The sequence below is a fragment of the Kwoniella shivajii genome, chromosome 6, assembly GCF_035658355.1.
Source record: "Kwoniella shivajii chromosome 6, complete sequence".
Lineage (NCBI taxonomy): Eukaryota > Fungi > Basidiomycota > Tremellomycetes > Tremellales > Cryptococcaceae > Kwoniella > Kwoniella shivajii.
This window is the reverse complement of record NC_085913.1, coordinates 797,925-824,035: the sequence shown is the minus strand read 5'-3', so window position 1 is coordinate 824,035 and position 26,111 is coordinate 797,925. Positions and strand designations below refer to the sequence as shown.

At 42.0% G+C, this 26,111-nt stretch overlaps 10 protein-coding genes across 10 annotated transcripts; 5 read left to right on the top strand and 5 right to left on the bottom strand.

The window, feature by feature from the left end:
• Positions 1–135: 135 nt before the first annotated feature.
• IL334_004785 (uncharacterized protein) lies at positions 136–1,684 on the top strand (the record flags this gene model as incomplete). Its single annotated transcript, XM_062936500.1, has 3 exons — positions 136–624; positions 752–907; positions 1,022–1,684. 3 exons carry the CDS (start codon positions 136–138, stop codon positions 1,682–1,684), a joined length of 1,308 nt encoding a protein of 435 aa, XP_062792551.1.
• A 158-nt stretch (positions 1,685–1,842) lies between these two features.
• On the bottom strand, positions 1,843–5,957 carry IL334_004784 (uncharacterized protein; the record flags this gene model as incomplete). Its single annotated transcript, XM_062936499.1, has 13 exons — positions 1,843–1,930; positions 2,002–2,087; positions 2,184–2,304; positions 2,400–2,488; positions 2,548–2,630; positions 2,695–2,711; positions 2,767–2,841; positions 2,914–2,979; positions 3,036–3,194; positions 3,287–4,116; positions 4,260–5,024; positions 5,141–5,619; positions 5,702–5,957. 13 exons carry the CDS (start codon positions 5,955–5,957, stop codon positions 1,843–1,845), a joined length of 3,114 nt encoding a protein of 1,037 aa, XP_062792550.1.
• Positions 5,958–6,727: 770 nt separating this feature from the next.
• IL334_004783 (uncharacterized protein) lies at positions 6,728–9,434 on the bottom strand (the record flags this gene model as incomplete). The annotated part of the gene is made up of 10 exons (XM_062936498.1): positions 6,728–8,135; positions 8,203–8,361; positions 8,419–8,511; positions 8,565–8,625; positions 8,682–8,733; positions 8,787–8,833; positions 8,904–9,064; positions 9,141–9,226; positions 9,304–9,336; positions 9,411–9,434. The coding sequence occupies 10 exons, from the start codon at positions 9,432–9,434 to the stop codon at positions 6,728–6,730; spliced, it is 2,124 nt and encodes a 707-aa protein (XP_062792549.1).
• A 797-nt stretch (positions 9,435–10,231) lies between these two features.
• Positions 10,232–12,725, top strand: IL334_004782 (uncharacterized protein; the record flags this gene model as incomplete). The annotated part of the gene is made up of 9 exons (XM_062936497.1): positions 10,232–10,595; positions 10,739–10,951; positions 11,039–11,199; positions 11,263–11,299; positions 11,354–11,379; positions 11,438–11,815; positions 11,911–12,079; positions 12,222–12,475; positions 12,603–12,725. The coding sequence occupies 9 exons, from the start codon at positions 10,232–10,234 to the stop codon at positions 12,723–12,725; spliced, it is 1,725 nt and encodes a 574-aa protein (XP_062792548.1).
• A 238-nt stretch (positions 12,726–12,963) lies between these two features.
• Positions 12,964–15,112, bottom strand: IL334_004781 (uncharacterized protein; the record flags this gene model as incomplete). The annotated part of the gene is made up of 3 exons (XM_062936496.1): positions 12,964–13,097; positions 13,279–13,510; positions 13,622–15,112. 3 exons carry the CDS (start codon positions 15,110–15,112, stop codon positions 12,964–12,966), a joined length of 1,857 nt encoding a protein of 618 aa, XP_062792547.1.
• A 1,159-nt stretch (positions 15,113–16,271) lies between these two features.
• On the bottom strand, positions 16,272–17,663 carry IL334_004780 (uncharacterized protein; the record flags this gene model as incomplete). Its single annotated transcript, XM_062936495.1, has 4 exons — positions 16,272–16,309; positions 16,378–16,556; positions 16,616–17,492; positions 17,645–17,663. The coding sequence occupies 4 exons, from the start codon at positions 17,661–17,663 to the stop codon at positions 16,272–16,274; spliced, it is 1,113 nt and encodes a 370-aa protein (XP_062792546.1).
• Positions 17,664–18,210: 547 nt separating this feature from the next.
• Positions 18,211–18,459, top strand: IL334_004779 (uncharacterized protein; the record flags this gene model as incomplete). The annotated part of the gene is made up of 1 exon (XM_062936494.1): positions 18,211–18,459. The coding sequence occupies one exon, from the start codon at positions 18,211–18,213 to the stop codon at positions 18,457–18,459; it is 249 nt and encodes an 82-aa protein (XP_062792545.1).
• A 1,454-nt stretch (positions 18,460–19,913) lies between these two features.
• IL334_004778 (ubiquitin-40S ribosomal protein S27a) lies at positions 19,914–20,601 on the top strand (the record flags this gene model as incomplete). Its single annotated transcript, XM_062936493.1, has 4 exons — positions 19,914–19,933; positions 20,003–20,237; positions 20,314–20,419; positions 20,483–20,601. 4 exons carry the CDS (start codon positions 19,914–19,916, stop codon positions 20,599–20,601), a joined length of 480 nt encoding a protein of 159 aa, XP_062792544.1.
• Positions 20,602–21,043: 442 nt separating this feature from the next.
• On the bottom strand, positions 21,044–23,764 carry IL334_004777 (uncharacterized protein; the record flags this gene model as incomplete). The annotated part of the gene is made up of 12 exons (XM_062936492.1): positions 21,044–21,109; positions 21,178–21,311; positions 21,375–21,393; positions 21,459–21,592; positions 21,658–21,817; positions 21,881–21,947; positions 21,997–22,079; positions 22,141–22,249; positions 22,309–22,470; positions 22,528–22,906; positions 22,982–23,184; positions 23,253–23,764. The coding sequence occupies 12 exons, from the start codon at positions 23,762–23,764 to the stop codon at positions 21,044–21,046; spliced, it is 2,028 nt and encodes a 675-aa protein (XP_062792543.1).
• Positions 23,765–24,240: 476 nt separating this feature from the next.
• On the top strand, positions 24,241–26,017 carry IL334_004776 (uncharacterized protein; the record flags this gene model as incomplete). The annotated part of the gene is made up of 7 exons (XM_062936491.1): positions 24,241–24,303; positions 24,466–24,537; positions 24,625–24,732; positions 24,810–24,936; positions 25,040–25,348; positions 25,508–25,732; positions 25,884–26,017. 7 exons carry the CDS (start codon positions 24,241–24,243, stop codon positions 26,015–26,017), a joined length of 1,038 nt encoding a protein of 345 aa, XP_062792542.1.
• Positions 26,018–26,111: the final 94 nt, after the last annotated feature.

Here is a 26,111-nt window from a genome sequence, read left to right as displayed (position 1 = left end):
ATTCAATCATGAAAAGTTCAAAAAGTCAACTGGTGATCTTTGCTTCTGTATTCGATCCAACACATCGTAACATTCTTACTTTTGTCATAACAACTTACAGAGACAAATCGATAGTAACACAGAATACCAATCAAGATGCCAGATTTGAACGAACTACTACGATGGTCCATAGCCAATTCGACATTACCTTCATCAACTCCCGCTGAAGGTGAAGGCGAACAGACATCTTCTTCTGAAGGGGGATTGACCATCCGATATAATCCAGCTGGATCAACCGCTTCTTCTTCTTCTGGTGCTGGTGCTGGTGCTGGTGCTGGTGCTGCTTCACGGGCTGTACTTCATTCATCAGACAGTGCTCCACCTGATTTATCACCTGCATCCACTCCAGGTCCAGGAACACCTATTGGTGATTCGATACCTTTACCTTTACCTACCCCGGGCTCCGGCTCCGGCTCAGGATCAGGCTCAGGATCAGTGGCCAAACGAGATGATTTGACTACCGAAATGTTAGATTTGATCCTTGGTAAAAGTGATAGCATAATCATGAAAGAGAAAATGGCTTTTGCGATTGACGAGAGTAATCCTCTGGAACAAAGAGTGGAAGCTTTAGATGATTTCGAGATGGTAAGTTTTAATTCGATAATCATCTCATTTTTTCCAACTTGAAATTACTACTATTTTGATCCTGATTCATTCCAAGTTTGAGATCACCATGAAGCTGACTTATATCTCTTGTTATGATCCCGCGCAGTTGATCGAATTAATAGATAACGCAAATAATATGCCAATATTGAAATTATGGGAACCTTTATTAGCTTTATTAAACTCTAAAGAAGACGAAATAGTTTCAAATTCATGTTGGATAATAGGAACTGCCGTTCAAAATAACTTGAAAGCTCAAGCTGCTGTGAGTATCTCTGTATCGTATACGTATACTTGGAAAAGAAAAAACACATCACAATTTACTATGGACCATATCAGACGTTGACAGCTGATTAAAACCTTTGTTCTTCTATTTCAGTTATATATCAATCAAGCTTTCCCATTGTTATTGTCAACCTTTACATCTTCAACTTCTCCTTCAGTTCGAGCGAAAGCCACTTATGCAATCTCAGCAGCATTGAAACATTGGCCATTAGCTTCTTCGGCTTTATCCACGAAATATCAATCCCCCACCTCAAGCTCAGATTCATCAACGGGGTATTCCGTTTTATCCAAAGGATTGAATGATACAGATAAGAACGTAAGGAAGAAGATGTCATTCCTGATAGGGACATTGGTCATGCAATCTGGAGAGAAGTACGAAGGTGAAATTCCAAATGAAGTTAGAAATCTATTGGAAGAAAAAATGAAAGAAACAGCTGCAGCCGCAGCAGCTAGTTCTTCATCTGGGTCTGATGGTCAAATACAGCAGGAAAGTCTGGTAGATGGATTAAAGAGAGAAGGTGTATTATCAACTCTGTTGAACAACTTGAAAGAAGATAAGGAAAGAGGGGATGAAGGAGATGTAGAATTTCAAGAAAACGCTATTAGAGGTTTAACTAGATCAATAGAGAAAGACGGTTTGACAAATCAACAGAAAATAGAGCTTAAAACTGTCTGGATTGGATGGAACGAGAATCAAAGAGAAGAAAGAGGTTTAGGGGGTGAAGATGGGAAATCCATTGATGGTTTATTAGCTTAATTATATGTTGAACATGGTTCAATATCAGAGTATCATATATTGATGTAAACTGCATAAGATAGACTCTGCCTTAGCACATTATTCATAACATGCGAGCATCCAAAATGCACCACGACAAATAGCTTATTAACCCAAAAAGTACTATATGTTGACAACTATCATCGCCTTTCCCGGAGTATGTAAACAACTATGAAAACTAATAATAATGTAAATCCAGCTATGAAAGCGAACAAAATCAACACATCCCTATTGATATCAATTTGATCAGCGATCAACCTCCTTAACTGACGAAAATGAGATGATGATGATAAACTCACCTGTAATAATTATCCATACCGAAGCCGAATAAAGTCTGCATGATGATTTGAGCACCAATCTCGACTTTGACTCCATTTAAAGAATCCTACCAATCACGAGACCTCATATCATCAGCGCCACTCCTGTCTTCTGATGATCGAACATTGTCGAATATGGTCACAGAACAGAAGAAGGCACTCACAATAATCTGTAATCCACTTGCGATCTCATTCACACTTAAAGCTTCCAGTGTATAACCTAAAGTCGAGAAATACCTCAACCATCTTAAAACAGGTGGAATCTGTGATATATTCACGAAAAACCTAGTTACGTTGATCGATCAGCTGACAGAGTCTTTCGATCTCACACTCCATAGTACAGCTCTAATGACTTCCAAAAAGGGAAAGGTGGATCTTACCCGGCATAAGTCATCAAGAATAAATTGCATAAAGAGCTTAAAAGGATAGCAACTCCTCCATTCCTGAATAAGCATGCTAAGAGGAAATTCTTTATCGAGGCGATCAGACATGTCAGCCTCAATGGTACGATTACATGGGCAGACTCACAAACAACGTCATTCCCATCGAGAATTCTACTATTATCAAAAGGAATTTGAAGAATCGCGCAACATCATGAGATAGACCGACCACTTGAGAAGTCAGAATACTGGTTAGCTGAATCCGCTCAACGTTCGCATGAGAATATCAGCTCACTGAAATAGACGATTATGCTAAAAACAGAGTGTAAGCTAATCTTGTAATACTATCGCTCGTCGAATGACTCACCTGACTACAATAGTCGGTATCAATCTCAGCGGGATGATGTCGAAGATGACTCGTGAAAGTAACCATGCTTGCGGTCTGTCCACTACCATCAGCGTGATGTTCCATTCCCGAGTATTGGAATGTGAAGGATGGGAAACAAATACATACGAATAAAATTCTCCTGCTCTTTCTCTCAAGAACAAACCTCGAACTTCTACCAAATTATATAAAGCACTGATATCTTGAATGAGCTATTGTTCCACAACCGTGAAATGAGAGTTACAGCTCACCTTAAGGAGGAAAAGGCAATCAAAGAACCTAGGAAGAATAAACTTCCAACCCTGTTTTGAAATCCTGCAATCGTTACTCCTACTTTATAATATAGTCCGCCCGCGAATACACCCAATATGCACGAAAGAAGAATATGAGCCACAAGTAATGTTTTATCTCTTCGTGGTGATAAAGATTGACGAGAAGTGAGAATCAGCAAAGAGTATGATATACAGATTTCGCTAACAAAGAGAAAATCTTTCCTACTCACCTTTTGAGATTCCTCCATTCTCTTCCGCTTAGGATTTCTACTTGAGTCAAGAAAGTAGTCGCACAGTGATTTGTGGGCCATTTGTACCACGATTTTTCCCCTCTACCTCCATCACCCATATTCGTTTCAGGAGAAAGTAATACACCTGTGGGTGGATATGTAATTGCCTTCTCATTTAATGGAGAATCACTTCCTTCGATAGAAGTAGATCTTATAGTCGTTATTCTATCATCACCGTCGTGGTTGTTTGCTGAAAACGTTTCATCACTGCCAGAACCAGAGTTGGCTGGGGTCAAAGTATTTTCTCCACTCGCTATCTCTAATAGATAATCTGCGATGTTATATCCTTCAGGACATCTTTTACCTTTCTTCTCGAAAAATGTCTTGGGTTCAATACCACCTTTACCGAAGTATAATTGATTACCTTGACTCAGTAAGATGACAGTATCAAAAGCTTGATATAATGAAGAAGAAGGTTGATGAATCGAAGCGATGATTGTGGTTCCTTTTTCAGATAGATCTTTCAGCAATCTAATTAATCTTGAAGCTGAAACTGAATCTAATCCTGATGTAGGTTCGTCAAGTACTAATATATCAGGCGAAGAAACTAGTTCGATTCCAATGGATACTCTCCTAGCTTCTCCACCTGATATACCACGATGCTCAGATGAACCTATTCTGGTAGAAGCTATATGATCCAGATGAAGCTGAGAAAGTACTGTGTGTGCTCTTTCGGTCTTAGCTGCTGAGGCGATGGATTCAGGTAAACGCAGTTGAGCTGCGAAGACTAACGTTTCTAGGACTGTTGACGTTGGTGAAAGTATGTCGGCCTGTTAAGAGGATAAAAATCATTGGTCAATGGTCAAAGTTTTTCCATTTTTTTTCCGAGAAATCATAAACTCAAATCGAAGGGGAATGTAGCAGAAAAGGGTGAGAGACCCATCCGAACAAGCTATTCTGTATCATCACTCACTTGATCCACATATCCCACTTTGACCCTATGTTCACTACCTCCCTCTCTGGTGAATCCGACTGAACCGCAAAGTATTCCTTCCTTCCTTTTTCCAGCTAAGATATCTACCAAAGTGGATTTACCAGCACCACTTGGACCTAATATACAAGCGAATCCACCCGGTTCTATAAATCCACTCGAATCATTCAGGATTATCTTGTTTCCACCAGGACCGATGGGTCTTATAGCTTTCTCACCAGATCCATCGATTTCTTTACTTGAAGATGGGTTGGAATTGGATCTGGATTTGGTACCTTTGAAATGGTTGTATATATTAGTCCAAGACCAATTACTTGAATTTGAATTTGTTTTAATTTGATAAGTGATATCCTTCCATTCAATACCGACTTTACCTTTATTCTGGACGATTCCATTCGTAGCATTGATATTTGACAATCTTCTTGCTTTGTTCCTCATTATGATACCCCAAATAACCGTTCCTATTATAGCTAATAATATAACTCCAACTACAGCCAATCCAGCGATTACACCACCACCTAATCCATTATTCGGAGAGACGACAGTAGCGATTCCTAATGCTTGATCTATAACGTATTGTTGAACACATTCACCATAGGAACAAGAAGATAATTCTAATCCGTTGGTACCGAATAAAGCAACCAGAAAGGATTGTTTGAAATTACAACTTTTCGATGATGATGAGCAGTCTATCGTCAATGGACCTGAAAGTGTATTGATAGCTCCTGTAAGATTTTGGGATGGCGACTGCGTGGTATGGCAATGATCATTATTAGATCAGTATGATAAACCCATCTCTTGTGTAGTTTATGATAGATAAACTGAGAGAAAGACAAGTTCAAGAGAGGAAAGGGATGACTCACAGTTCCACCTCCACAGAATAAAGTATTGGTTCTACAAGTACAATTCATTGTTGGACAATTCCAAGTACTTGAATTTGTCGCACTGTTATTAGGATCTTGATCTATTGGAGATTGTACGTTTTGAGTACAACTTGAGGCTTTACAGTAGAATTGTTCTACACCTTCATACCATAATTCCATCCCAACTTGTCCATCCCCACTTATCAACCCAGCTTGAGTCAAGGTGTTTTCACTTCCTGGCGTCAGCGAGGTATTGAGGGATCTGGTTATAGTGGCTGTTGAAGATCCGGGGAAAAGAGCTTGAAGTGTACTTTGAATAACAGAACATGATAATTGGGAAGAAGAATAGACGACAGGTGAATCAGAACATGTGATAGTTGTATTTAATCCAGGTGAAGCATTAATCGAATTTGAATTTGAGTTGGATGAAGTAAGATATTTGTTTAGTGAATTCGAACATGCTGATGAAGAAGTACAGACTATATCATGGGAGATCAGGTATATATTACTGCTTGAGATACAATGTAGGATAGAGGGAAAATCATACTAGATGACACTCACCTGTACATCCCGGACCAGTAAAACCTTGAGTACATTCACAAGAAGTGACATTACCATATCCACCTGTACCTCCAGGAGCAGCATTTCCAGGCTCGTACAAATTACCTCCACAGATAGGGAGATCACAATCTGATGAAGGGACATTAAATCCAGGTGGACATAAACATGTCGAATCTGACGATGATATACCGTAATTCGAACATGTTTGAGCGAAAGCAATGGGTACCAAGAACAGTAGAGATGATATGTAGTACATTCTCATAACTGAATTCCCATGTAGATCGAAGAGAGAAAGTAGTTATTGTGATATGATTGAGTCGTATCAGGTATACGTTCTGTCCGGTTTTTATGCTGAGTTCGATCTGGTGCTTTGACGTATCTGACACGCTTAGCCTTTGATTGCGAATTCCCTTCTCATTCTTAAAACAATAGGTAAAGAGGTTGTGCGATGGCTGCTGAGTTACCTGTCTTTCAACAGGCTTGCTCGACGACTTTCAAGATAGTGTTACGACTGAATGAGAGTTCTTCAAAAAGTCTGTCTGTAATTTTGATGTTTCCATGTTTTATTATCGGTAACGTCTACTCCCGCGTAGATCGACAAACTTGGTTCCTTCAGGTGATTACTCGAGTAACTGTTTCCCCTCCCTGAAATGCCCTCAACTTCTCCAATGGCCCCCCCCGGGATAAGCATTACCTAATGGATGAAGAGGCACGGCAATATGCATGTGATGTATTGCATTTCATACAGAGTGAGAAAATTGAGACTGTCCTTTATACAAGCTGTCCCCGCTTCATTCGCAAACCATTTCAAGATCCAAATTACGAATAAGCCCTAACTTATAGTACAGAATGTGATACACGACCCCCGCACTTTGCATATCTCTACTGGTGCGACTGATCCATCTCTCCTGGTATCCCTTTCTTCCGTGTGGTATAAGAAAGTTCATCTGCTACTGAATCCTCCAATCACTTCTACTGCGAAGGTTTACCAATGTTCCTCATCCCGCAGAATATATATGGGTAAACCTAGTGAGGATGGAAACATGTCGAACAAGTTCCTTTACTCTTGAAGACATTTTGAGTGAAATCTTCACAGCCACAAATTCCACATTGTCCATGGATCGATTCGTCTCCACTTGCACTCGCTTGTTTAGCGAGATGCATCGAAGAGAGTCCATGACTTATCCCATTACTAGATATCGCGTTCGAGTTCCCATTGTATGCGTGATCATCATCATGATGATCATCTTCTTCATCTTCCGAACCTGCAAATGGACTTGCCACTTTTGCTGACGATGATGCTGTTGCAGTTCCAGATCTATTTCTGCCAAACGCAGGTATAGGTGGAGAAAGGGTATTGGATCCTATTCCGATTGATGGTGAATTACCTAATGATCCAATTGATAATAGATTGTTGGAAGATTGTGACCTTCGTGATGGCGGTGGAGGGGGTGCTTTTTTACCTATAGTATTCGATCTTTCCCTTGTAATGGCTACTGGACGAGCTTCAGCTGCTAAAGAAGCAGTAAAGTTTTGATCTGTATCCGAGAAACCGTGTGTGTCTTCCAGTTCAGAATCAAGGTCTGATTCTCCGTATCCTAACACAGGCGACGGTGGTAGATGAGGTTGTGGTGCTGGTACACGCGTAGATCCTGGTGGAGGGGGCATTGATCTTGGACCTGCTGTTGATGATGGGGTCGTCGAGGTAGGAGGAAGCATTCTTCTAGCGGGCATAGGAGGAGGAACGGCGGTCTGAGGTGAAGGAGTATATTCCTCAGTGTACGCCCTTGGGAAAAGTCCGGTTTGTCCATCACATTCACCTATCCACCAATCATCTGAAACCTGAGTCGTGACTCGAATGACCAGTCCCACTCGAAGGGGTAATTCGTCTTTTTGAGAACCGGGATAGTCGTACAAAGCTTTGACATAGTTGGCATTGGGGTCGGCATATCTAGCAGTGGGTGTAGGTGGAGATGTCATGGCCCTTCTTAAAGCCGGAGGTGGATTATATGAATCTTGTCGAAGTGAGCTTGAGGCTGAAAGTTGGGATGTACTTCTTGCTCTACCATATGTGTCCTCTCCATAGTCATCTTCGTCCTCTTCTTCCTCTTCTGAATGTAAAGCAGTTCTTGAATCGTTGAATTTGTCTTTCCCATATGAGGGCTTTTTCTTATGAGATGATGAACCGCCAAGGACTGATTTCTTTCCGAATGATCCGAAAGAAGGTAAGATGGATTTCTTTTCTTTTGATTTACCTGTACTTGAAGCATTGCTATGTGATCTAGATCGATTGGCTGATACGGCACCTTCATCATCCGAAGATTGAGGTAGTCCATGTCGGGAGGTATGTGATCGTGTGACAGCGGTTCGACCTAAAGATCGAGATGAAGTAGCGGTGTTTGATCGCGCACGAGTCGTTACAGATCGGCTTCCGCTGCGATAGGTTTGCACCGATAGGTCAGCTTACTCCCCCATCACATACTGGTTAACGATCGACTTACCTTCCTCCCCAAGAGCCTTTCAGGTCGTTCAGGATATCATGACATTTACTGTGATAGTCCAATTCAGCTTCTAAGAGATCTTTCAAATCGCTAATTTGTCTCTCTTCGGTCTCTTGAATAGCAATCATTCTCTGATGAGTTTCTTCTTCAACCTCCTCACTGTATCATCCACAAGTCAGTGAGCTAATATTAGATTCTAGACTTCCAGCAGCTCACAATCTGGCTTTGGCAATATTTATTTCTTCTTCTAGAGCGTATTGGTCCTTCTTACTATTCTGAGCTTTAGAAATAGCTGCGTCGAGGGCCAGTCTTTTTGTACGTGGTCAATATAGTGAAGCACATCAAAAGATTTCCCAACTCACCTTCGAGAATCGAGCTTTTTCCTTAATCCTTTATAGTCGTTGACAGCTCCTAAGGCCGCCTCTGCGAGTACATTCAAGTCAGGCTCCGATATGATTAAGAAGGAAGCAGTGTCTTACCCATCCCAGCTATGTAACCATCACCCAACCTCGCACTGAAATCTTCTTGGGCCTAGTTCATCTATTAAATCGCGTTCAAGGACGTCATCGGAAGCTATGACTTACAGCTGCAAGACGACATCTTGCTCTACCGTATTTCGATAATCCATCACCTAATTACATTACAAACAAGTGGTAAGCTCAGTGTTACTTGACAATGATGGAAAGAAACTGTGAGCTTACCATATTCTTCACCTATCTCATCGCCATAATCAATCATAACCAAACCCAAGGCTTCTGTATAAGTGATCTTATCTTTCCCTGAACCAGGAGGTGGATAAGGATCAGATGTAGGTTTCACTTTTGTGAGTTGACCATAGAATGGGAGTGACGTTGCATGTAATCTGGTTGGTGATCCATCAGCTTTTTTCTGTAGAGCTCATCACAAGAAGACGGCTGATTTGGATAGATAGTACATACCGTTCAATACCGAGCCTTCTAACATCAATCTCTTTTTCGAAATCTGTAAACTCTGACGAGAGATTAGTCTTCTCTCCTGAGAATACCTAATCAAAGTAGACCGAATCAGATCAGTTCATGTATATGAGAAGCGGTGAAGACGGCGAATATGAGCTTGACATACCTTTTCGTTTGTCCATTGTGTAACTTTGCCCAGCTGAACACGACACGACACAGGATGTGATCAGCACTGTACGAATCAAGGATGATGGCGAGAGAAGGGGGCTTTACCTGTTTGAGAGCTTTTCGTTGCATTTTGGATTGTGCTCTGATACCCCGTCTTCACTCACGCACACCGTATTCAGTCAAGTCAAGGAAAGAAAAGGGATTTGGGGTAGAACCAATAATGCAATGCAAGATAGATGGGGAGCGTATAAGTTGACAAAGAATACCCCCTGTTGAAAGGTGGTGCCATGCGGTTGAATATGAAACAACCCAGTTAAAGATACCCGTCATCACATTTCTGACTCATTACAAAAAGAGCGAGGTTCATTCATTACAAAGATCAAATTCCTCGCCTAATGAAACTTGTAATCGGAATGGCATTGACATTAGAAAGATATCTCTGTGGAGCCCCCCATTCTGGGTCCCTGTTCACGCGAGCGAATAATCCGGGAGTTTTACTGCATGAACTGATAATTCATCGACATAGAAACTATCTCTTGAACTACCCATCTTCGTCCATCTCATGCGTCCTATGCTCGCTGTTGTGTATATTTAGATACCCTTGTGCTGTATATAAGAGCGGGATTGTCACGGATACTCCTTACAGCACGACGTTATTTTCTTACCTCTTGCCGGCCTACATTCACAAGCTCATTCCGGTTTCGCTTTTCGCAACGGAAAATATCCGTGATACGGTCATTTTCGGTAGGACCCTCTCACGACAGAGTAGATCTTTGACAGATCTATACCTAGACGATCTGCCTATCCTCAAGACCGACCAAGTGTCTCCCACATCTTGAAAGCCACCCCTGCAATCCATCACTGGCTTTTCCCTCCTCTCAGCTACATCGTCACTCCGCCAATACGTGTTGACATATAGTCAGACAATGGCAAATCCGATACCGACCCCATCTCCTGGACCATTCATCACACGACAAAATTCCGCTGGATCAGTATTTGTTGATTCCCCCATTATAACATCACCTCCTTCAAGATTCGATAACTTACCCAATATAAACGTTAGTCCGAACCCAGATCCAGATCCAGATCCAGTTTCGAATTCGAATTCGAATTCGCAACCGAAACATACCTCAAACAAGAGTTATCTGATCATATCAGGTGGTACAGGAGCGAATTCGATAGCGTCTGCATTTGGACATTCACCTTCTTTCGTTTTACCTGTATCGGACGATGGTGGTTCGAGCTCGGAGATATTGAGATGTTTCGGTGGTCCTAGTATTGGTGATATCCGTAAGTTCCCTCTTTGCGATGCGATATGAGGGGACCTCTGATTTATAGCCGGATTACATTTGACCGAATTTGGATAACTGATACCTGTCTTTTTGGTGTCCCCCTTTGTCTCCTCCTCATATCCCATCTATTATGCTCATTAGGATCCAGACTCATTCGACTGATACCACTTGTTACGAATCCGGACCAAACGAATAAGGAAGAAAATGAGAGATTAGCTATATACAATCTACTAGCATATCGATTCCCATCTGAGGCGACTGAAAAGTCAGTGAGAGAATTATGGCATGAGATCGTTGAAGGTAGAAGTGATTTATGGGATGGTATAGGTGAAGATAAGAAGGAGTGTATACGCGGTGAGTCCAGCTCGATACGAACGCATCGTACTGTCACTACAGCTAGAAGTTACCGCTTTTGCTAACAAGTCGGTCGTGATTTCGTAGCTTTCCTGGTACACTTCCAAACGCTGTGTCTGAAACGAGCACATAAAAGGTTTTCTTTCCGAAATTTCTCTTTAGGAAATGGTTTCTTAACTGGTGCAAGAGATTTATTCGGTAGTTTACCAAGTGCAATATTCTTGTTCAAATCTATTGCTGGAGTAAATGCAAGTCCCCTTTTACACAAGCTGGGTGAGTCTAATGTAAGCTGACGCTCCTCTGATCGATAGCATGGTGTTCAAGTAATCCCTGTTATCAACACAAATCGTAAGTGGACTTTGGTCAAGGGAAACTTTTGACTGATGATTTTTTTTTGAAAAGAAACGGTAACGATAGCCGCTCAATTGGTAAGTTCATCCAATGCCACCACGGTAAGAGCCCTCAAGCTGATAAATTCTCTACAAGGCAAACTCGAAAACACTCGTGGGACAGTGTACGATTTCTCATCCCACCATACCTCTCACGCCTTTACCCACTTCTCCGCCTACAGCACATTCTCATAAATCAGCTTCACCTTTACCCGTAAAATTGAGGCATCATTTCAGGAGAGACTCAAGAACGTTTGATACTCCTGATGCTTCACTACCTACTTCCAGAAGAGCAAGTTTTGATTCTATTGGACAGATCAATGAAGGTGAAGAAGGTTGGTCAAATAGTAATAGCAACTCAGGTGGAGGGGGAGGGGGCGGTGGAGGTGGTAATTTAAGTTATAGAAAAGGTGAAGAAGAATCACCACTAGAAGCTAGAATAGAAAGAGTATTTTATATAAACTTGTATGGTCAAGTAAGTCGTACTGTGCAGTGATAGCCAAACTACGCTATTTAGGAGGCAACATGAGATTCTCCATTAAGCTGACTGAATGATGTTCAATTTATTAGGAGATATACCCCGAACCCAATCCTGAATTCACAGAATCAATCAATCAGAGAGATTTACTAGTTTACTCATGTGGTTCATTATGGACTTCTATAATACCTTGTTTGGCTTTAAAAGGTTTAGCATCAAGTATAGCTTGTTCACAAACTCTAAAAGCGAAGGTCTTGTTATGTAAGTGAATGAAAATTCTAACTCTTCTTATCGACAATGGAAAAGGAATAAGATGATGTCAGACACAATCTCTCAGAATTTGGTCATTGTCATCGAAATAATCGCTGATATGTGTCTCGTTGTTAACTTGATGTTTATATAGTAAATTCATCAAACGATAGAGAAACACCAGATTATACAGCGTCAGAATACGTTTTTACTATACTATCAATGTTGAAACATTATGATCAACCGAAGCGAACCACCAAAAACAAAGATAATAATCACAATCACAATCAAAATCAAAACCAATTGATTCACCATCCACCTGTACCCATTTGGAAATCATCTGATCTAATTTCACATGTGGTTTATCTGCGCAATGGAAAAGTTGATATTGATCGAGATATTATCATAGTGAGAAGACGTCCTTTTTCCTTCCGATGTCAATGATGAGTCCAAGGTTATCTGAGGATCCGCGTTTGGTGACGCAACTTGGGTGAGGAGGAAATAAGAGCTGACGATCATTGTTCCGACCTTATAGGCTGCAGGTATCAAGTTGATAGAAGTTCCATCAGAGATACATAAATCAAATCCTGACGGAACCCCTTTATTTACTCCTGAAAGTGTTGAATGGGCAATGGAAAGAGTCATGGACAATCTGTGAAATTTGCAAAGTTTGTCAAGTAGAATAGATGTTGTATGTTAAAGCGTGTCATTTTTGAAACAATGTATCATTTTATGGGAATGGTGGTTCGCAGTGTCATTCATTATGCTCGTGTAAGGAGAAAATGATAAGTACAGATAGATATGCAGAAGTAATGCATGGACTCAAATGTGAGTGTGACCACGATGATACTGTATCGTTATCTCGACTATCGACTATTGTATATATCTATCTTCATCTACGTAAATCCTCTTATGCCCAATACCCTCCTCACATCATTAACGAATCGTAAACTATCTAGAACTGGTATAGACTGTAAGAGGGCTTCGTCGTTAGGATCTGATGTCCATCCTTCTATAGGTAATGCGTTTGCTAATGAGATTTTTGGTATTGTTAGCAAGTTGTTATTACTGATGCATCGTGGTGGTGATTTGGAACCTCATCCTGCCCATTTCTTCTACCTCTCTCTGCTCTCGTCTGTGTCTCCTCGCTCGTAGCTAGCCTGACCATATCCTACCCCTCAGATCCCCAAAGATAGATTACTGTAACTCACCTTTATTCCAATTGTAACTAACCGGACTATTATCCATAAAACACACTCTACTCAGATCCTGTTCTACCAATGCTAAATCTTTCGTATAACTTCCGTTGGGTTGAAGATGACATGAATCTCTATACAATTTCCTCGCGAACAAATTCCTTCCTGCGTCCAACCATTCTATAACTGGATCTGCGTATTCAGGCATTGAAGCTGTAAATATGACCAGAGTGTACCATGACGCGACCTGTGAGGGTACATTACAAATCAGCAATGAGTCCTTAGATATCATATGTAAAGACCACCGAAATGAGAAAAAGAAAAAAAAAAAAGAGGAAAAATCAGAAATCAAACTCACTTTTTTCAAGAAATGATCAACATAAGGTCTTTTATATACATGATACATTGTACTTCTTCCATGAATGACAACTTCAACAGCATGGCTTTCTCTTGATTTACCTCTTCCTACAATCCCGCCCAAACTCAAACCCAGCATACCACCTCCACCAGATGAAGAAGAATTCAAAAGTCTCGAAGTTGAATGTATCAACGTTTCATCCAAGTCCAATATCAGTGTTTTTTGTAAATGGAAAGGAGTTTGATGTGGTCTTGGTATTTTCAATAATGGTGGAGAAGGTTTACGAAATAATGAAGAAGCAGCTTTATTCGCAGGTGCAGGTATGGATGGATCTAATATCGAGTTTGAGATTGGATTCGCTAATATACCAGATCTACGTGTCGGAGAATCACGATCCCGATCTGACTCTTCTTTATTCACGATATCAATGATATCTACCTTTGTCAGATTGTTTTTCTTCTTCGTTGGATCGTTATTGTTGATATTATTATTGGAAATCAGCTTTGGAGTGGGATTCGACAAGATCGATGCAGGTAAAGGTTGCTTTTGAAAACTTGTAAATGTTATTGATTTCCTTTGATTCAATCTGGGTGGTTTGTTCATCATCAACCCTTGTTCTTCTTCTTCTTCTTCTTGTTGTTCACGAGTATTTCCAGATCTAATTATATTGTTAATATTGTCATGTTTTTTCGTTGGTAGAGCGGATTTCAATCTGAATGTAAAATTCGCAGGGTTTTTCGATGTATCATCTTTTATAGCTATTGCAAAATCGTTTTCTGTAGGAGGTGGAATATCTAATGAATCTTGATTTTCAGGTGCACGAGTGACTGGACTTAAATAATCTTCACCTTCTTCTTCTTCGTCGTCGTCTTCATCTTCTTCATCGATCTTTTCTTGATCAACCTCACTTCCGTCATTCTCATTCTCATTTCCGTTCCCCGTTAGAAGTTGAGATTGAGATGTATTTATTCCAGCATGAACCATTAAGCTTTCACCTAATTCTCTTAGAACATCACCCACACCGATTCCAATTCCAGTTCCGAGATCTACTGCGACACCCTCCCCTAAGGTAGCAGTAGCAGTATCATTTCCTTTCCTTTTATTTCTTAGTTTTTTATTCGTTTTACTTCTACTTCTCCCTGATCTGGTTTCGCCAACTAGACTTCTCCAAAATGACAAGAGGATAGACCATAATACCAATGCTATACGAAATATCAAAGGTGTAGTGGGAGGTGGAACTTTTATAGAAGAATATGTAGGTGGTATTCTACGTGTTGGTGGTCGTCGTCTTTTGGGTCTTGGCGTAGGTGGTAAATTAGATAATCTGGGTATTGGATTACCTGTAGATATCGATGATGAGGGATCACGTGGTAAAGGTGAAGGTGGTGTGATCGAACGTCGAATGGATGGTATTGTAGGAGGTCGTTTATGAGGCGGAGGAGAGGCAATGAGAGATGATAGATACGAATCTATCCGACTCAGCGTATTCATCTTATGAACAAAAGATGAATCAAGCATCATGACGAGTGATCAGCGATTTGATCAACAACGAGTACAAATTAGTGAGCGAATTGATAAAGGATACTCAGAGGATAGTGGTGAGTGGAAAAGATCTCTGTAATTTTGTTAACTCACCTTGATTGACTAACCAGGTAATGTTATCTAAACATGGTATGAGAGTATACGTTTCCAATCAATAAGGTTGGGGTTTCGATAGTTCTCAAGCGGCTTGAATGGGCGGAAGGGTAGGGAGTGCGAATCAGCTGCTCAAGTAGCTTGAGTTGAACCTTGTTTGTATGGTATGTGGTTGGTTCGTGATGCGTGTATGTTGTCGTCGTTGTTGTTTTCCGATTCGTTCTTATGTCTGAGCAGATAGTCAGTGAAGAGAGTACACCTGTGATTGATGATGTTGGACGTAGTGGATACCAGCATGGGATTTCGTTGGGCTATCTATCTATTCTGTCTTTCTCGGAACGACGCGAATGTAACCGGGATAGTTATACAAGATAGTCAACACAAACTGTAACTTGTGGGGAACATGAACCCCACAGTTATTACAATTATTATATTGTTTATTACTGGTGACTTTGTCATTATTCATGTCCTGAACAGCAGCGACAACAGAGGACTCAAATCAGGAGCCATGAACATGCAAAGTTAAGCCGCTATAGTCGCACTTGACAGACATTCACATTCATATACATCCCCAAAATAAAGAAAAAGTATATATGAATATGTAAAAATGGGATGTCATTCTGATAATTTCATGAAAAATATGATGATTCTCGCAGCAAATTCCCTCTGAAATGTTGATATATGCTGATGCTTGTATTTGTGTTTCTTCTCTTTTGACATCCTCTTCTCAGACAAATTTCTTATACCAGCAGTTTCCCTGCTACGTTCGAAAGCAGTTTTGGGTCTACATGATAATAGGAATATGGAGAAGAGAGTGTAAACCAAAAAAACCTTCGTGAGAAATAAAAGAGGCGGAAATTTCGACAGATGGAATGACATGTAAGAAAAGAAAGACGGACGGCAGGAAAGCTTTTAAGACGGGCGAAAGGAAAGAGGAAGTTTCAACATGGGGAAGGGAAGGGGGGAAGGGGGAGCACAAATCAGGAATCTGGAATTGATCAGGGAGATGATGCGCTTAGGCAGCCTCAACGTTATCGTTGTTCTGATTGACTCCTATAAAGATGAAGAGATATTAGCCCGTATTCCGATGCAGCGCGGCATTCAGAGTAAATCAAACTTACGTCTCTCCTTTTCAGATTCGAGCTGAGAGTACAAAAGCATCAAAGCTCTCTCGGTGGATTCAGGAGTACCTTGAATGGTGAACATTCGTTCGCCAGTCTCATCGTGGGGTACTTTAGCGATGGAGATTCGAGAACCAGAAAGTCGTCGGATTTCGGTGATTTTAGAACCGCCTCGGCCGCTGAAATGATGTCAGCATACGAATCTTGCCTTGTTTGCAAAACACATGTGTCTACTCACATGATACAACCAACCATATCGCTGGGAATGGAGATGTTTTGGGTTCTAAGGTTGGGGTCGTTAAGGTTAATTTGAGGTTGAGCTTCAGATTGTCTTCTCTCTCCACCTGCGACACCTGAGATAGAAGCTCTAGGTACTTGAGAACCTCTTCGTTCACCGGAGGGGAAGGGGTTGCCGAATCCAGCGGCAACTGAAGTTCTCCTAATACCACCAGTTGGTCCAGTGACTGCTTGAGCACCAAGACCACCAGCGAGGACACCAGCATCTCCAGCAGCCCCAGGGTGGTAGAGGACAGTACCTGCTCCTCTGTCAAAGTCTTCTTGAAGACATTTGGCGATCTCAGCTACGGCAGTTTTGATGGCGTCGACTGAACCTTGAACTTCTACGACTCGTTCGGTAGATTGAGGAAGCATCTCTTTGGAAGCTACCATTCTTGCACCTGAGAGGTCTTGGATTTGTTTGATCTTGAGACCTGATCGACCGATAACTGTTCCCATAAGGTTGTGGGAGATCAAGAGTCGGATGGAAGTGAAAGATCCAACAGGAGGAGGTGGAAGGGAAGAGTCAGAAAGAGGAGTTTCGAGTAAAAGTCGAGCAATTTCGGCATAAGCGGAAGAAACAGATTCGAGGTCACCTGAGACTGAGAAAACTCGATCTTGAACACCAGGAACGACCTTGGAAACACCGGCTTTGACTCCAGTCAAGTTTCGGATGGATGCGATGGTAGATCCGGCTTTACCAATGATGATACCTGCTTCTTTTGTAGAGACCAGAGAACGGAGGGATAAAGGGTGGTCACCACCATTCTCACCACCAGTGGTAGGGGAAGCAGCGGCGGGGGCGGTAGCCTCTTGGGCGGTCTTGGGGGAGACTTGGTCTATTTGTAACAATAACAAGGGGAAGAGGCAAAAAGAAATGTCGTATCAGCGAAACAAACTTCAGGCTGAGGTCTCGACACGTCTGACACGCGCGATGACAGACAAATAAAGTAAAGAGCTGTGAGCTTGAAACAGAGACGATGCTACTCACCAGGAGCGATGTCAGACATTATGAATGAAGATTCGAGGGGGGGATGTGTAGAAGGTAGAAAGGCGACGAGAGGTGGGTTTGTGAAGGAGTCGGAGTGAGGGAGGGGACGTTAAGGGACGGAAGGCGAGATGAGTAGGCAAGAGGAGTTGAGTTTGATAGGAGGATGAGAGTAAACCAAGGTGAAGAAAGGAAGTGGGGGAAAAAGAAGGAAAAGAAGATGTGTTTAGACGACTGAGTGAATGGAAACTGGGTTGCCAAAGGTGAGACATTTGCGTGGTCTGTGCATTTTTGGGTGGAGTTCCTTTTCTGTGCATACGAAAGTGGCAAATTCACGAGTATATATCCTTTTGCTTTTTTTACTTCCGCGAGTGGCCAAAAAATCCCATATGCATATATAAAATATCTATACACTCCTAGGGCAAAAAGATGGTGTAAACAAATCCCTATGTTACCAGGTAACTACGGAGATATGTTCATCTTCAGAATCGTTTGTTTTTGTGCTCTGATAATTCAAACTCAGTAATCATCACTGTTACTTGTGCGCGATCACTGGATTCTCAGCTGGAATGAGTGAAGCAAACAATAATTCCGATATCACCCGTGTGCCAATCAATATCCAAAGTTTCATCACACAAGTTTACGCGGAATGCATGGACAATAAGGGAACTTTAGCTGCCAAGGTATATCAACTTGAAGATGATGATGGGATCGTTCACAAGCTACAAGTGAGCAAAGATTTGGATCATTTTGAAGTCGTTCAAAACGCTAGATTCTTTTATCGACGCAAGGAATCAGCGTATAAATGGATTCGATAAGTCACAATAACATTCAAGCGCAAGATTTTCTTTCCAGGCTGGCTCCACTAGTACTAGTAGTTACTGTGAACATACATTCAAGAATGGGTGGTCTGATGGTATTCCGATGTAAGACCATTGGAAGTCAAAAGGACCGTTTGAACACCCAATAATTAGTCATTGATGACCATGAGAGGCTTTCTGATTTTGGCTACAAGAAAAACCACTCACATCATACGTATATGGAAATCTCCGGATTGACGGGAACACAAGAACTGAACGTTTGGATATGGCTGGAAAGGCGTGACAGTAGCGAACTGCTAAAAAGCTATGCTTTTTCATGTTTTATTATGATGAATATTTTTTGTCCCGCTTACAAAGTTCGGAAACGGGGCAGATCACAACTCGCTCGTCTAACGGAAAGCTTGATTCTACCACTGCATGATGTTGAGGATACGACCGTATGTCCTCATTGATATCATTCCTGCACACGAAACGGGCCGCATTACACCATCATTTTTTTTCTTTGAGAACAAACGATAAGCACTCTTTCCACTCTCGCACTCAGGTCCAAGTCTTCGCTAAAATCAACCTCCAAGACAGGTGGAATAAACGCTATCTCCAACCTGCACATCGGAAGATCATCCTAGTGGCGACTTAGACCATTAGCGCGTACTCCGGAAGCCCCCATCTTACTCAACACTGCACATTCTTACGATGATCGAAAGCAGACGTCAATCAAACCTGATCGCCGACAAGCGCGGAGAGAGTGAATGGATGATACACTCAGGTGTACATGATACAAAAGCTGAACAAGGTGATAAGTATCCAGTGTAGTTAAGAAACATTGTGATTCTTCTGAACACATAAGACTTGCTTTGAAATCGTATTCTACACAAAGCGTTCTTCAGCCTTAAAGAATTGACCTACTGTTAGATCAAACCGGGATTGCATAAAGAGCTTAGTAGGCCGGGACAATTGATGATTTATCGCTTCTCCCGCTCATTATAAAAGGCAGGATTCGTGATGACTGATACAAATGATACCCTTTCGCATTCCTGAGAGTTTGTCTTACATATAGTATCACATCCAAAGTGATCGGAAGGTTGTGGAGATGGCGGTAGCGCCATTATGTCTTGGTTGACAATTTGATCATCAAATATGTACCGCATGAATGCCCAATGCCTTACAAACATCATTTGAATCGATGTCCCTCATGCAAGCTCTGCAGACGGCCCACGTGGTCAGCACGTGAACAAAGGGAAGAGTTGCCACTTGTAAAATGCCATTCTCGGCGATATCGGTAATTCCCAGAAGATCCAACGAAAAATCTCCTTTAACCCCACCATAGACCATAGCCCACACTCGATACCGTTGAAAAGCTGATTCATCCATCTTGATCGCTTGTTTCTTTTCTTCTTTTCTTCAAGCTTTTGATTGAGGACTCCATATTTGGATAGACAGAAGCTCACAAGATGCAAATCTTCGTCAAAACGTGAGTCTTCATCATCACCCAAAATACTACGACCAGAAATCAAATCGCTGACTGATATTCATCGTTTAGCCTTACGGGTAAAACCATCACCCTCGAGGTCGAATCCTCTGACACTATTGACAATGTCAAGTCTAAAATTCAAGACAAAGAAGGTATCCCACCTGATCAACAACGATTGATCTTCGCCGGTAAACAACTTGAGGATGGTCGAACTCTCTCCGACTACAACATCCAAAAGGAGTCTACCCTCCATCTCGTTTTGAGATTGAGAGGTGGTGCCAAAAAGAGGAAGAAGAAGAACTACGTGAGTGATATCTGCCTCACATATATACCCCCAGTCGTAAATAACCTACTGACTCTCTTTCCTTTGGGAATCATAGACCACCCCCAAGAAGATCAAGCACAAGAGAAAGAAGGTCAAGATGGCCATTCTCAAGTACTACAAGGTCGGATCTGACGGTAAAATCCAAAGACTTAGACGAGAATGTAAGTAATCGCAATTCACAATTTGCCACCTGCACTTGATGCTGACTTTGGTCACTCTCATAGGTCCCGCTCCTACTTGTGGTGCCGGTGTCTTCATGGCTTGGCACAAGGACAGACAATCTTGTGGAAAGTGTGGTCTTACTTACACCTTCGAGCCAGGAACCAAACCCACCGCTGCTTAAGCGATTTCTCCTGCTTTAGTTAGCTTCTGAGTCTGGGCGGTCAAGTTTGTGTATCGTAATATTGTCTAGGAAAAGATTCATCTTATTTTAGTTGATTTACATGCATTTCCTGCTTCTTCATTATTGCTTCGGATTTCCATTTGCATTCTCTGACTGAAGCCTAACAGGGTAGGATTCTGGCGAGTGGCAAACCGATATCCTGTTGTGTTTCAACTACGATACATGCAAAAAGTGTTTGTCTGAATACCGTAATCCTCGTGAAGTGTTATACACTGTGTGCCTCCCGAATATTAGAATATCCACAATCCTACGAGTACTCGTAGGGTTTTCATATATTCCCTGCTACATTCATCATCATTGCTGAGATAACTATCTTCCGGCGTCGAAATCGTTCAAGCTCGTCTTCCTACATGGTAATCGTACAAGTTCCCCTCATTACTGATTATACAGGTCCAACAAGTTGGAATAACAATCTCTTAACAATACCACTCATAGAATCAGGTGAATGCTACCCCGCGCAAATGTCATCAGCAATGAGCAGGGACGAATGCATCCCTCAGCTGGGAGTCAGCTCACCTTGTAAGCATCCATGACCATACCCATAGCTACTGCACCCAAGATCGTCTCTCCGAAAGGAACGATGGGTACCCATGCCCTTTTACGAGCAGAAGACCAAGCGGACTCCAACGCCCGAGGTAGGACGTACATAGCTGTAGAACGTTTCTGGAAATCAGCTGACGATCTTTCGAAGCGAACACAACGCAATAACTGACCAAGTTCTGCACGACGTTTCTGAGAAGTCAAATGATGTCAGCGTCACGTCCAGAGTACGCTAGGGAAGTTTTAGGTCAACTTACTTTCTCCTCGACTAACAAAGATAGACAGGTACTGAAGCCCATCAACCAGAACGTCTCCTTCCTCTTCAATGCAATTCGAAGCCAGCTTGTACCCCAACCCTGCTCGATTGACTGGGTGCGCATACAGAAAAGGACTAAGGAGGTGATGGTTAGTGAATGAAGCTCAAAATGCATGGGGATCCTCTTTGGGGTAACTTACTCTGATAAATCATTACGAATACTCCTAGGAAAGAACAACTTCTCGTTATGCCCCATACAGCTCTCGCTAACATTCTCAAAGGATCTCTTTGCACGTGATGTCTTCGCAGAACAAGCATAGGAATCAAATGAAGAGCCGAGTATACTGGAAGCATGAATCGCTGTGTACAGGAGAGGATTTGTCAGTTCACTGCGTCTATGATAGATTACAGCTGTAAACTGACAAAGACAGCAAAGAAACGCCTGAAGTTGGTCTCGGGACACCGATCAACCCAAGGATGAACCATTTCACTGTCGCAACTATCAGCTTTGATCGAAATCACCCCAGCCGAAAGCTTACCATGGCACGGCGGATGGTCTCCATCCGTCTTTCAGCTTCAATAAGACCTGTTCTAGTGCTTTGCGATTTGACGGCGTTATTGCCTACAGTTACGGTTAGCCCAGCTATCATGACAATTGAATAGATCAAGGTTCACAAATTCACCTTATGGGCCAACGCTCTTTGGACTTGCTTTGGGTCGATGATCCTTTGCCTCACAGCGGTTCGGTTTGCCATCACAGCGAAATCCGGTACACGAGAAGCTTGCAGAATCCTAATAATTTCAGCAAGTCAGCTACCGCTGAAGCTTCACTTCTCCTTCTTTCAACTGACCATGCACTGTACTCCTTCGGTATGGTTTCAGGACTCAGTAGCCATGCAAACATGATCTGACCACAACAAGCACCGAAAACCAGTAAATCGCCATGAGGTATATGTATGCCAAATCGAGGTGTATATTGATTATATGAAGCTTGAAGACCTCGGACGAACATCCTGTTGCAGTTCGTTAGTCGATGTTATCGACATCATTCGAATTAAAGCTCAACTCACTGTTGTGCAACTCCAGTCCTTCTACTGGTACTTTCCCACAATAAACCTAAACTTCCAACTGCACCAGCAACAGCAGCTTGCCACCTCCTTTCACCTTCATCACCTTCTCTTTCTGGAGGTCCAAAAGTAGGTTTATTGAATATACCATTTTTGATCCGTCTTTTATAGTATCCGATAGGTGGCGCCAGTCGAAGTATATGTAAGGTTAGCGTATTGAGGAAAGTGAATGTACCAATCATGGCACCAAATCTAAAAGGTTCTTGACCAAATATGGCGTGGCGGAAAAGTGCCAGGCGTAATTTCTTGCTCCGTAGATTCCGAAATAGGGTTATCAAAACGTTCACACCTGCTCTCACAGAGAAAGCCAACAAGAACGAGCCTAAAGCGAACGTCGATAATATCAGCTTACTTCAGATTTTATCTATCAGCATACAGTTAAACCAAGAAGACTCACGCAAACCACGCTTTAACGCCAGAACTCCCGCTCTTTCAGGATCACGAGGAAGAGCTTTCTTCTCATCCTGATGTCTCCAAACTAGACCTTTGCCTGCTTTTGATACTTCGGCTATGAGTTTATCTCTTTCCGAGTGGTTTGTTGAGAGAAGGAGCAGAGAATCCAGGGAGGCTAAAGAAAGGGTTCTTCTGATTTGATCGGCACTGTATTCGCCAACTGTTCAGCTACTGAAGAAATGTGGATTGTCATCCAGCTGATGGGATAGGCTTACGTTTCTGATAGATTTGGGGTTCCAGGATCACTCATTAGATAATCAACTTGATCTCTAGGTATACCTTTTGTCCCTGAAGGATCTCCATTCAATCGTCCTTCTTCAAGTGATCTTCCTGGAAAGACAACATGGCCAGCTGACCTACTTGGTCCAGCTTGAGGTTGAGATAAAGACGTGAATCTAAGTCTTTTCTTTTCTCGACCATTGCCATTCGATCCTGCTGATAGGGACGAAGTGGTTCTTCGAAGACAAGAGGTGTGGTTGGCGGTTGGACTAGACTCCGTCGAAGATGGTGGGGAAGGAGAATCGTGCTCTGAAGAGTCGTCATTGCTAATGTTGGCTGGTAGGATGTGTGGTCGAGAGGTTGACGGCGGAGCTGTTTTAGATCGTAGGTGATGATTTGGTAAAGGAGGTGAAGAAGGTGTGGATGATTGTGGTGAACCTACGGTTACAGGAGAATTCAAGCCTGGTATCAAGTCAAGGCTCGATAACAAGTTCGGAGGAGATGACATGATGATTTTCCTATGTCTTCTCTCCCTTTCGTGAGCACGAGAGTAGCTATAACTATGTGACAGAGTAACAGCAGCTCAACATCAGTATATGAAGGATGATTTTCGGACAGTGTTCATGTTGACAGTAACCGGAAATTCAATCAATCAATACAGATTGCGGGGTACTCACCATACCCCACACTCCCCAAAAAACAGGAATGACCAGGCACGAATCCAACAAAATGAAAGTAGGGTGTCACGTGATCAAACAAGCTTCGGACCACAGGCCGGTCACGTGATGAGGCGGATATTCTAATCACTCCGCCCATGTAAGCAAAAGTTGATTTATAACTTCATCTCGAGGATTGTTGCTGTTTTGAAAACGTAAAATTCAACGTCTGTCTATTGTGAAAGCTTTGGCATCATCCTTGCATACAGAACAACCTCACATATACATATAGCAACGCATCTGCTTCACCTTTACAGCTTTGATCATCATGCCCCAATCGATAGATGATACTCGACGCCATGTCCAGGTTCTACCGGAACGAATTGGAGCCGTAAGTACATTATCACCTGGACCTCACCACCTGCTCCATGTCTTCTTCGGATTGCAATCATCACTGGACGCTTAGCGTCCTTTTACTACGATGGCCATGCTGCTCTACATCTGGTCTCGAGGTCGAAAGCTACAACAAAGCTGACTCTCCATTGAAATATAGGTCGCTGGCTCAGAATTTCCCGGACATTATCCTGGAGAAGATCATTCGTGGAATTTACAAAAGTTCAAGGAGGTGAGCTTGTCATAATCCTGCTCCTCAGCTTGGGTCGAACAGCAGAGGATTTTTTATGCTAATTTAACACTTGGTTTTTGATTCTAGAACCTCATCACCTCTGTACAGCGTTTGACGCCGTCTACAATCGAATTTGACTTGGTCGGCGTAGATGCCTCAATCGCAAATGCTTTAAGAAGAGTAATGATTGCTGAGGTACGTTGTTTTTGCGAATGATCAGCTGAAAGATGTTTCATTATCTTTCGGACATCAGCTGACGAAAGCAAGTTTAGGTACCGACTGTTGCTGTGGAGGAGGTTTACGTGTGGAACAATACCTCCATTATGCAAGATGAGGTTTTATGTCATAGAGTGGGATTAGTACCGTTGAAGATAGATCCTAGATCATTGAACTATAAACGTAAGTTATATCTACCATGACTTATACATCAGACTATTCAAAGAGTGAAACCGATTTTATGACTGACAAAATATTATACTCTGTTTCACAACGTAATGTATAGCATCACAACAAGCACACCCGCACGAAACAGATACGATAGTACTTGAATTACGAGTAAGATGTGATCGAAAACCTGGAGTCGATAAATCAGAGAAAGATCCAAGAAAATTATATTACGATTCAAACGTCTATACAGGTATGATGACATGGTCTCCATCAGGTGATCAAGCTAGGAAATACAAAGGGAAGGAACCAAAACCTGTTGATCAAGATATACTGTTATGTAAATTGAGACCAGGTCAACAGATTGATCTACATTGTTTCGCTAGAAAAGGTGTTGGAATGGATCATGCTAAATTCAGTCCTGTCGGTGAGTACAGTACCTCTTGCATTCGCCACCAATCTTGACTTCCTTGTATCCTTCTGTCTTTTGCTTGTGATAATTTGGATGGACGGGGTGCACCATGAAGACCTTGATGAAGAGCTCTTGGATGGATGGATGTAGCTGACGTCCCACCTTGTGATTTAGCAACCGCATCATATCGACTTTTACCTCATATAATAATTCGTGAACCCATCCCGTCAGAACATCAAGAGAAATTCAAAAAATGTTTCCCAGAAGGTGTGATTGAGATTGAAAACGATCAAGTGATAGTGAAGAATCCAAGAAAAGATACGGTCAGCAGAGAGGTATTGAGACATCCTGAATTTGCGGATAAAGTATCATTGAATAGGATAAGAGATCATTTCATCTGTGAGTACGGTTTTATGGCTTAACACGTTACGATGACATGGAGGAGTTGGATATTTTGCGTATCTTCGTTTCAGATTCAGAGCAATGAAAGAAGAAGAGTTGAACTCGTTTGAAAGGAAAGGATATCAGCTGACTCCCGTCGTCTCAATAGTCAACGTAGAGTCAACAGGTCAATATCAACCCCAAGAATTGATACCAGAAGCAATCTCTATACTTCTCAGTAAGATCAAATCCGTTGAAGATGGACTGGATAAACTCTTCTCCTCAGAAGGCCAGGCCGCATAAAGGTACTGCTATAACGTGGACCACGTCTTCTAGCATATGAGATATTGGGAGCGGTTCAGATTGTGCAGCGGCAGTATGCATAAACATATAGATC